Source organism: Brassica oleracea, chromosome C7, assembly GCF_000695525.1.
Source record: "Brassica oleracea var. oleracea cultivar TO1000 chromosome C7, BOL, whole genome shotgun sequence".
Taxonomy (NCBI): Eukaryota; Viridiplantae; Streptophyta; class Magnoliopsida; order Brassicales; family Brassicaceae; genus Brassica; species Brassica oleracea.
This window is the reverse complement of record NC_027754.1, coordinates 11,741,312-11,752,753: the sequence shown is the minus strand read 5'-3', so window position 1 is coordinate 11,752,753 and position 11,442 is coordinate 11,741,312. Positions and strand designations below refer to the sequence as shown.

Here is an 11,442-nt window from a genome sequence, read left to right as displayed (position 1 = left end):
CATAAATTCTAACTACAAATGTTTAAACTCTAATTTTTTTTGTTATTTAAAAATATAATCTTAAATGTTAAATTGAAACCCAAAACACTAGATACCAAACCCTAAACTCACTCAATTATATACCCTAAACTTTAAACTTCATATTTAAACCACACATCAAAAAATCAACAAAAGAAAATACAAGTTTTAAAATTTAAAACTTTATCAAAAATACAGTTTAATATAAAATATAATTTTAACCATCAAAATTAAAACATTAACCATTGATTGTTTTAATTAAAGGCTACAAATCCATCTTGAGGTTATCTTCTAACTTCTTTCTCATTGGTTAGTTTTTTTAGTATAAGGATTATAATTCTTGACCATTGATTAGTTTTGATCTAATGGTCTAATGACAATAATGACCTTGCGAAGGAAGAAGACAATAATGACCTTGCGGCCTCGTTATGTGGAAGAAACACACGGTGATTTAGTTAGTTTTAGAGTTTGTTGACGACGGCTGCAAGCCTTTTTGTTTCTAGGTTTTAGATTAGGGTTGGTTTAGAATTAAACTCATCCGTAACATATGCATAACTCAGCTGTAAAGTATGCATAAGTCAATGGTAACGTTCCTATAAGTCAGCCGTCAAGTGTAATTGTTTTCCGCGACGTTTCATATTTTGGGCGGGAACAAAATCATTCTTTCAACTCTGAAATCGTCTCCGCAAGCGTTTTATCCCAAATCGTCGTATCGTTTATATAACTCAGTCGTGTCGTTTAGATAACTCAGTTGTATCGTTTATATAACTTAGCTGTGTCGTTTAGATAACTCAGCCATATCCCAAACATACCCTAAAATCGAAAAACTGAATTTAAGTACTTTAAAAAGTTATATTGAAGATCATATTATCAATATCATGTGAATATAAATCAACCGAATGTGTATAGTTTCTTGAATTTTCAAGTTGAGACTTTAATTTGATCTTGAGATATATGTTCTCTTACAATCACTTATAGAAATATACCCTAAACTCAAATCCAATTGTTATATGTTCACTTATATATGTTCTCTTACAATCACTTATACAAATATACCCTAAAACTCAAATTCAGTTGATATATGTTCACTTATATATGTTCTCTTACAATCACTAAACCATAGCCTTCATTTTCTTACAATTGACGGAACTTAGCCTCTTCATCTCTCTCTCTTTAACTCTTTCTTCTTCTACAAAACGACGAATTCGATGAGAGACGAAGCAGCAGGATGTCGGATCACCATACATGACATTGGAAGAGAGAAAGCTTCTTCTCTAACCGACCATGATTGAAGACGACAACCACTGCTATAGATCTGTCTCAGATTTTTGATTTTTTAGATCTATGTTGTTTATGCGAATGATTTGTCTCTTGAATGGTATAAGCCAGCCGTAACGTTCCTATAACTCAGCCGTCGAGTGTAATTTGTTTCGCGGAGGTTTCATATTTTGGACGGGAACAAAATATTTTGGGCGGGAACAAACTCATTCCTTCAACCCTGAACACAATACTAAAACTTTAATCTTTTCTTAAATTTGAACCTGAATCCCTGAACTATAGAACTTTAAGGTTATGAAAATTATAAACTCAGCCGTAACGTATGCATAACTCAGCTTTAATTTGATTATAACCCAGCCGTAACGTATGCATAACTCACCCGTAAAATATGCATAACTCAGTCGTAACGTATCTGAATAGTATAAGCCGGCCATAACGTTCCTATAACTCAGAGTGTAATTTGTTTCGCAACGTTTCATATTTTGGGCGGGATAAAAATCATTCCTTCAACTATGAACACAATATTAAAACTTTAATCTTTTCTTAAATTTGAACCTCAAACCCAAAACTATAGAACTATAAAGTTATAAAACTATAAAGTTTATCTTTTGAACACAATATTAAAACTTTAATCTTTTCGTAAATTTGAACTTCAAACACTAAACTATAGAACTATAAAGTTATAAAAAATTATAAACTCAGCCGTAACGTATGCATAACTCAGCCGTAACGTATGCATAATTCTGCCATAATGTATGTGATGGAGACTCACTGTATGAACTAAAGTTATCATATTCAGATGACGCACCATATGAGTCATCAAACATATAAAATCAGCTTTTAAATTCATCTTCTTCTTCGTCTTCTCTCCTTTTCTTACTTTTATGCTCAACTATATCCTTTTCTTACAATTTACAGGACTTACATTCTTCATCTCTCTCTTTGAGTCTTTCTTCTTCTGCAAGACGACGAATCCAATGAGAGAGGGAACATTCTTGCAGGATGTCGGATGCATTCTTGCAGGATGTCGGACCGCCATACAAGAAACTGGAGGAGAGGAAGCTTATCTTTAAGTGATCATCATCGAAAACGACGACGACTGCAGTAGATCTGTTTCGGATTTTCAATTTTTTTTTAAATATATGTTTATAGACCTAGTTGTGGAAACAATAATTACCAGATCCATAAGATCTCAGAGAAAGATGAAGAATAAGATGAAGAAGACAAATAAAAATGATGAAGAATAAAGATAACATAGACCCTTATTTTACTGTTATAACATTAGAGTAATGATGACATGGCAAATCCGAGTTGATGACATGGCAAATCCGAGTTGATGACATGGCGGATGACATGGAAAATCGGTTAGTCAACCACCAAACGAATATATAACTCAGCCTAAATAAATCAGCCCTCATGTACAATGTAAGAATAAATCAGCCCTCATGTACAATGTAAGTCAGCCGTAACGTGGATACTATTTCAGTAATTAATCTTTTGCTAATAAATCAGCCGTAATTAGGATGCAAAATCATAAGTCAGCCGTATCGTCAAATAAATCAGCCGTCAAACGAATGCTATTCTAGTAATTAATCTTTCGCTAATAAGTCAGCCGTAAATAAGCTGAATTTACTGTTAATCCATCCAATTATGGCAGACTTTAACTCAATATGCCCTTATCATAAAAAAACTATTATCCTTGTCTCCTCTCTATTCTCACTACCCATTTATCATTGCACTTCCTATACTAACCTTCTATTTATTTAATATAAATATTACACCTCACCTTCCACCTCATTATATATTAAATTATTCAATTTAATAAACTAACCATAAATTTCAACTACTTGACCCACAAGAAAACCCTAACCAATATAATCACACTAATATCATTTTCTTTCTTCTTCCCATCGTGCTCCACTTCTCATCCTCCATTAATGAGTTTTAAAGTTCAAAATAGAGACAATTTATGTCCTTTTTTGACGATTTTTTTTTATAGATATCATCAAAATAAGTTTTTATCATGGGTAATGTAAAAAAAACATTTGGTGTTCATTTTAAAAGAATGAAAACGTTTTTCACCACTGTGTTTTTGTGTTTCGTGTTGTTTTTATAGTTGTTTTTGATAAATTGTTTTTATAGAATATCATTAAAATGGAGTATATACCATGGGTAATGTAAATAATGTAAGAGTAGATAGTAATTTAGAGAGAGGCTGATTTTTTTTTGAAAACTGTATTTAGGTTTAAGCTATGTTTATGGATCTGTAGTATAGCAGGAATTTTAGATGGTCGTAAATATGATTGTAGTGGTATTATCTGAACAATATCTTCGTAAAAAGTAGATTATTTCGCAAAATAAAAATCTCTGGGTACTACTAATCAAAATAGTACAGTAGTTACTCTATAAATTAATACTCGATAAATTAAAAATCTCTATAAAATAATAAATTTCTTCGGTCCCGAATTAGGCCGGTTCAAAATATGATACAAATCGATAAAATAATAAGATAGTAACTTTTTAGAAAATTCTATATAAATATATGGTCATATTAAAACATAAATTAATAATATCTATATATATATTTCATATAAGTACAAACTAAACATTATATTGTTGGTTTTATATTCACAATGAAAATACCTTTATTTTTTCTTAACATTTCAATATATTTTGATAATATTTAGTAAAATTAATATTTTGAAAACCACATATAAGTTATATGAAACATAAAAATATAAGCTAAGTAATATAATAAAAATATAAACAAATGGTATTGTATTCGAAGGAGAGGCACACCAAAAATTGTTGCATCTGTTTTGGCTCCATATTATCCCGGTAGTTTTGACACACCAGTTCCCAACATTCTAATCGATTTGGTTCATCACAAGGTTGGTGGAGATGTATCATACGCATTAACATGGAGATGAATAAGACAATGTGCTAATAAAGTGTGAGGAAGTCTAAAAGAGAGTTTTTTTTTATTATGTTTTCATTGTGTGTAATCGGACTACTAGGATTATTGGGTTTATTGTGTGTAATAGGAATATTAAGATTACTGGGTTTATTGTCTGTGATTCGGGCTACTAGGATTACTAAATTTATTATGTGTAATTCGGACTACTATGATTACTTTGTTTTATTATGTGTAATTTGAAACCCCTATATATTGCAAATAGTACGTATATTTAACATATAAAACTCATATATTATCTATTAGTAGACTATATATATAGTAAATAAAAATATTAAAACTATTTAGATGATTAATTTATATAGTTTACGAATATTTATCATTTTCCCAAAATGATTTCTTAACTTTCATGGTTGTTGTGTGAATCGTAAGGTTATAGTAAGAAGAATCTATAAAAATACTTATTTCTGGTAAATTGTTTATGTAATACTTTTTCTTAATGACATTTATTGTATAAATTCATTGGTTTTGCTAAAAAGTATTTTATTTGGACATGGTTTTACTAATAAAACTTAACATTTGCCAAAATATTACTATGTGTAAGGTAGTATTACTACTACGTTGAAGATTACCAAGAATTACTAAGTGTAATCAGAATATTAAATATTTTAATTAAAAGTAAATTTCAAAGATAAATTTCAAAAATACAATGCTTTTTTTTTCAAAAAATAGTTTTGATACAATATATGTATTTATTAAGAACATGAATGCATTTAAATCATTTTTAATCTTTGTAAAAATATCAAAGTTACGTTTTACTTAAAACAGAAGGATATATATACTATTTTATATAAATTTAAAAATTTAATATTATATTTGCTTAATATTGTGGATTAGTAGCACTAGTAGGATATTACAGATTTTAAGGATATTACAGATTTTAATACAGCAGTGCTTGGTAAACAATTGTGGCGCTTGATCGAGAAGCCAAATACATTATTTTCCCGGGTTTTTAAGGGACGGTATTACAGGAATGCATCACCCCTGGAACCGATTCGCTCTTATTCTCCGTCATATGGTTGGCGGATTATAGTTTCTGCTAGATCTCTGGTAAGCAAATGACTAATCAAAAGGGTGGGATCAGGATCATCTATATCTGTATGGAACGATCCATGGCTCCCAACCACTCACCCGAGACCAGCAAATAAAAATCAACATATTTTCGATCCAAACCTCACAGTTGATTCTCTTATTGACTCTACTTCGCGGACATGGAATTCGCATGCACTCAGGGCTATGATGGATCCCCAGGATGTAAAAATTATAAAAAGTATATCACTGAGTAAAACCCAGATGGTGGACAGGGATGGATGGCATTTCACAAACAATGAGAAGTATACGGTTAAATCAAGATATCAGATCGAACGGGTTTATCCAGACAGGGAAAGACCACCTTTAATGTTTGGACCCACAGTTGATGTTTTGAAGGCTTTATGCTAGAAAATACGGTGCCCCTCAAAGTTAAAACATTTCCTATGGCAATTGGTTACAGGTTGTATAGCAGTTAAGAAGAATCTGAAAGCGAGAGGAATACAAGGTGACACCTGTTGTGCACGTTGCGGAGCGGAAGATGAATCAATCAATCATGTGTTTTTTGAATGTCCTCCTGCACTTCAGGTTTGGGCTCTCTCCAAGATACCATCAAATCCAACTATGTTCCCAACGAGCTCCCTTTTTACAAATATGGATCATCTCTTCTGGAGAGTCTCTCCACCGATGGAGGACCATCAATTTGCATGGATACTTTGGTATATTTGGAAAGGAAGGAACAATAAAGTGTTCAGTAATATGGACATGGATCCAAGAGACACGCTCAAATTGGCAGAAACAGAGTCGACACTTTGGGCTGATGCACATGTATTGACCGAGACCAGGATAGGGTCCCATGCTGAGGTTACGACTCTTCCATCAATTCTGGGGAGATGGTGTTTTACAGATGGTTCTTGGAAGGAGAATGAAGTTTTCTCTGGGCAAGGTTGGCTAAGTACTTTAGAAGGCTTTGATGGGTTGTTAGGAGCAAGGAATGTCCGAGCTTGTCTATCCCCTCTACATGCGGAGATAGAAGCACTACTTTGGGCAATGGAATGTATGAAAAATTTACGCCAGTTTCAGGTTACATTTGCAACGGATTGTTCTCAGTTGGTGAAGATGGTTTCGGAACCAGAAGAATGGCCCGCATTTGCAAGTTATTTGGAAGATATTAAGTCTCTGAAAGAGGTTTTCACACGTTCGGAGATTATCTATGTACCAAGGACGCAAAATTTAAGAGCGGATAGCCTAGCACGCAGTGCCAGGAAACAACCGTTATTTGTCGTTCACATTGATCAAAATCTACCGGAGTGGTTCACAGAGTCAGTATTTGATGACAAAAAAAAAAAAAAAGTAGCACTAGTAGGATTACCTTGGACTACTTTGGTATGCCTACAAAACAGAATTGAATTGAATCAAGATATGTTCAGAAGCACAATCCCACACGCAACGTCTCATCTTCGTTGTTATATCCAAAAACAACGCCACGATCTCGTTTACCAAGAACATGAATCTATAAAGAAAACCCCCGATTCTGATCTCAATTACAGAACTTTAAATTTGCTCATGAATTTTCTGATTTTTGAAATAGATAAGCAAAAGAAAGAAGATTTGAACCTTAAAAGCTCGAGATCGTACGAGTGTGGTGAACCGATGCCGAGGGAAGTAGCAAGCATGAGGAAGATCAAGGAGTGTGTGCGGTTCCTATAGGTTTAAGATTCGTTGTTGTAAAACATGTGTTTGCTGCTCTCCCCATGCATGATTACGGCTATAGTCTTCTCCTCACACCCAAAGAATACGAGACGAGCAGACGAACCAAAATGGGGTCATCACGTTCTTATCATCTTCCTAAAGTAGTTCAATCAACAATTCCATTGAGAAATTCTTCGATTCAATTCCCGGGATTTTCAAGTTGGGGTCAACTGAACAGAGAGGAGGCAGAGGAAGAAAATCGGGAGGTTAAAAGGGCGAGAGAACATGGGAATACAGACTTTCGTTCTCGACAAGCCCACCACCGCCAGGGATAGTTTCATATCCGCAGATCGGAGGCTCGTCGATCAAGGCCAGCCATCTCAAGCTCTCCAAGCGGTACTCTGCGTTTTCCTCTTCCATTTTTTTCTCTACTTTACGAGAGAGAGAAGAGAGACGGGTTAGATCCGATTTGTTTTGGGTGGGTGGATAAATTAAAGGTTGGGTTTGAGAATATTCTAATTCGTTAAGGGTGTTGGAGTCTTTACACCCCCGGGACTCACGTTTTCTATTTAAAAAAAATAAATATTAAATGATATTTTCATAAAGGAAGAAAGGAGAATTTTTCAAGAGTGGGAGAGGCATATGGAATTGATCTCCAACTATGGCTTATTAAATATAACTCAGCCGTAACAACATCCCATAAGTCGGTTGTAAATTCAATAACTCAGCCTGTCGATGTTCATTAACTCAGCTGTGGAAACATAACTCAGCCTTGTCTTAACTATAACTCAGCCGAATTTTCCAGAAATCAAACCGCCGATGTATAAGTCAGCCGTAACGCGTGTACGTAAATAAGCCGTTATCCCATAAATCAGTCAGATTTCTGTAAATCAGCTGTAACTAGCAGCTGACTTATGTTCTTAAGTCAACCGTTTTCTCTTAAGTCAGCTGCGCTGTTTAATTCAGCCGCAACGTAGCAATAACTCAGCCGTAACGACGTATAGAGCTTTACGGCTGACTTAATGAAAACACGGAACCAAATTCCTACGTGGCGCCGGGTTTTTGCTTATGTGGCACTAAAAAGTAATATCATTTTTGTAAATACATTTTTTCTCATAACATAAAAAAGGGTATGCTTGGTATAAAAAAAATGGCAGTAATAAAAAAAAAATTATATGGTTCTAGCCAATTGTCCTAAAATATGTAATGTTTGAGTAAACTTCCTTTTTTTTTTTTTTGCAAAAATGCATTTTCTTGTATTTTCGATGTTTTTTAGTTTTCCTTTACAAATGCACTTTCTTGTATTTTAGATGTCTTTTAGTTTTCCTTTACAAATCATGTTGTTTTGAGTCTCTTATTTCTATCTTGTCCGCCTAATAAATTCCTCATTAATAAAGGTAACACAGTTCTTCTTTTTTTTTTTGTCGATGGTTAATTATGCTATTACAAACTATGAGAAATGTTACAAGACGATTCTACAACCGGCAATTATACCTGCCTTTTGAGGATTCACGCCTGACTGCATCATCCAGAGCCATCTTATGAGATCCATGCCTGACGGTACTCCTTGCGCCACGCCGAAGATCTCCTGTATGTTTTTCTCCATAAATCTGCATAATTCACCTTTGCTGGGATTCGAATGGGATTCGAAACTCAGACCTCCTGGTGTAGAAGCATTAATGAACTCTTACTCAAACCATTGGACTAAGGGGGCTTCCACGGTAACACAGTTCTTCTTAGATCAGAGCCACTGCCTTATCAAGAAAACTTTGATATGTTCTTAATGTGTGTGGTTCACATAAGACTGAGTGTCTTGTCTGGTGATAATTAATCTAAGAAGTCATTCTTCCTATTTAGAGCATGTGTTATATCATGGTTTATAAGTTTTGATCATGATATAAGTGTTATTTTAGAGTCTATATTATATAATTCAAGTCATTTATAGAGTTTTTACATGTTTAGGTACGTTTTGGAATACTTTAGAGATTCTAGAACAATTTGGAGCATCAAGAGAATTGGAGCTGAAAACATTAAGTTGAAGTCGATTTTCACACATGGTGTCGAACGACACCCATCCGAAGTTAATAAATCCGACGAGTTTGATGAAGTTTCAAAAACTTACAAGTTTAATCCAGAAGTCTTCAGTATTCACAAAAAACCCCCAAATATGTTTTAGACCTATATATGCTATTCTACCCCATTGTTTAAGCTAAACTTTAATTTAGATTTGGAGAGACGAGTCAGAACGCCTTTAAAGAGTGATTTGAAACTCAAATATTTCTTATCTTAATCTATTTATGCAATTTATTCAGACTATGATTATGTGTTCTTTGATCATGTTTGAGTAAACCACCAATTAGATTTAGAATTTTCAAAAGATCGATGAGTTTATAGAATGAATTGTTGGAGTTCATCTTTTATTCTCCATCTTTATTGTTTTTAATGCTAGATTTGGATTGACAACCTGAAATTTTGATCATAGGATAATGGTAGATGCGAAAACATTATTGATTATTTGAATTAATCGTTGCTGATGTAAATACGTATATGCTAAGAAATTTGGTTTATGGATATAGTGAACTTATCAAACAAGATAGTTATGCTTGTCTTAACTAGAAGAATCTGCAAAGAAATTTGAGATTCTAGTAATTAGACATATATTATCTCTACAACAAAAGTTGGTTGATTAGTGCATTTTGCGTTCCAACTCGGAAAGCTCATGATTTAAAAGGTCCAAAAGCTCAATTTTATTTTTGCTTTTTATACTGCAATGCATGCACCTGAAACATAAGAAAAGATAATAAATAAGCTAAAAAAAAACTAGACTAAATCCTACGCCTAGTCTAATGGTGAATCAAGAGTCCCCGGCAACGCCGCCAAAATTTGATATGCTCAAATTTACCCAAAGGTCAACTCTATAATTTTCATAGTGTCAATTGTAATATTTAGGGTTCAAATCCACAGGGGTTGGAATCACATAATAGACTTTTCAGGGTAATAACAACTTTACAAGAAGCTATGGAGCTTCAACTAATCAGAATCCTCCAGCAGCAACTTCAGAGGGAAAAATTAAAGCTATGTTGGATCAGGTCTTAGAAGGTCAATAAAAGATAAGTGTAGACTTCAATAAGAAGTTGGATTCTGTGTACACTGAGCCGAATGGGAAATTTGAAGCTCCTCCACTCATGTGAAGAAGCTAGATGTTCATGTTGCTCAAACTGCTGTGGAAAGGCAAGATGAAGTGCTTCGTGGAAGGTCATAAACAAACCCAAGACATTTGTCAATGGTATTCTGGTAGAGGTTGATGAATATCACAGATCTAGAAGGTCAAACAAGCTGAACAAAGGTGACTTTGTTGTCACGAGTTCAGTGTCAACCACCCCCTGAAAGCCATGGATTTTTGAGTTTCGTCAGACCAAAATTGACCAGGAATTACTAAGTCGACACCGAAGGGTCAACACCGAAGAGCAGTGTCAATCGACACTCACCTAGTGTCGGCCGACATCCCTCAAGAAAATCCACAGAGACATTAAATACTAGTGATGATCGACACTCATCTGGTGTCAATCGACACTCAGGGATGGCTGCAATACCAGTTTGTACTATCTTTTCATGGCCGATTGAGGACAATTTTTACATGCTTAAGGTTCCATATCCTTAAACCGCCTTCGCTTCAGTCAGTTCTTCAAGAATACCAGGGTATCCATACTAATGCATCAGGTTACATAGTCATAAGCTAAAAATTCACTAGTGGCGGCTCAACTAATTTTTGCTCATCAAAAAAAAAATCTAAGGTTTTTACCAGAGTATAGTAACAATGAAAATTTTGAATTTACTGGACTTGCTTTTTAATTTGAGAAAAATGGAAAGTGAAAAATGAAAACTTTGAATTGTGATTCTAATTTAGAGGAAAAAATACGAAATGAGAAGAAACTCCAATTATAACACTAGTATTGAAATTTTTTTTTTCTCATTAATAATTTATAAAACAACATTTACTCTATTTTTGTTTTCTATGCTGTCTATTTTAGATTTTAATCATTAGTATGTACTTCAAAGGTTCACAATATGCAAATAAAAGTGAGAAAGTTAGGGTATTATAATGAAAATATATAATATACAAATTGGAGTACATATCCCTTATATATTAAAAGAGAAGCATTACAACATTTGAGGTAGTAATATGTCATCACCACAATCATTCTTAGAATCCTTAGAAAAATATGTTGATCTATCTGAATATTTAATAAATTTTTTATTAAACTAACCATAAAATTAATTACTAATGTTCTTCATTATTTTATTAAATAAAACTTACAAAATTTCTCAATGTAGATAAAGTATATAGGACAATTAATGATTTTGAATAATAAAGATTTGATAAAAATTAGTGTACATTATATTTTTTAATTTTTAACTTGTTAAATAACTTAAACAACCACATTTACCAT

At 33.4% G+C, this 11,442-nt stretch overlaps 1 protein-coding gene across 1 annotated transcript; it reads left to right on the top strand.

Annotated features, from left to right (window-relative positions):
- The first annotated feature begins 5,953 nt into the window (after nt 1–5,953).
- LOC106302586 lies at nt 5,954–7,009 on the top strand. The gene is made up of 2 exons (XM_013739061.1): nt 5,954–6,356; nt 6,891–7,009. The coding sequence occupies exons 1-2, from the start codon at nt 5,954–5,956 to the stop codon at nt 7,007–7,009; spliced, it is 522 nt and encodes a 173-aa protein (XP_013594515.1).
- The last annotated feature ends 4,433 nt before the right edge of the window (nt 7,010–11,442 follow it).

Bases quoted from the DNA above. Each gene is read 5' to 3' on its own strand.
- LOC106302586 (XM_013739061.1), top strand. From the start codon at position 5,954: ATGGATCATCTCTTCTGGAGAGTCTCTCCACCGATGGAGGACCATCAA. The intron at 6,357-6,890 runs GTATGAAAAATT...TTTTTGAAATAG, and splicing joins ACTACTTTGGGCAATGGAAT to ATAAGCAAAAGAAAGAAGAT.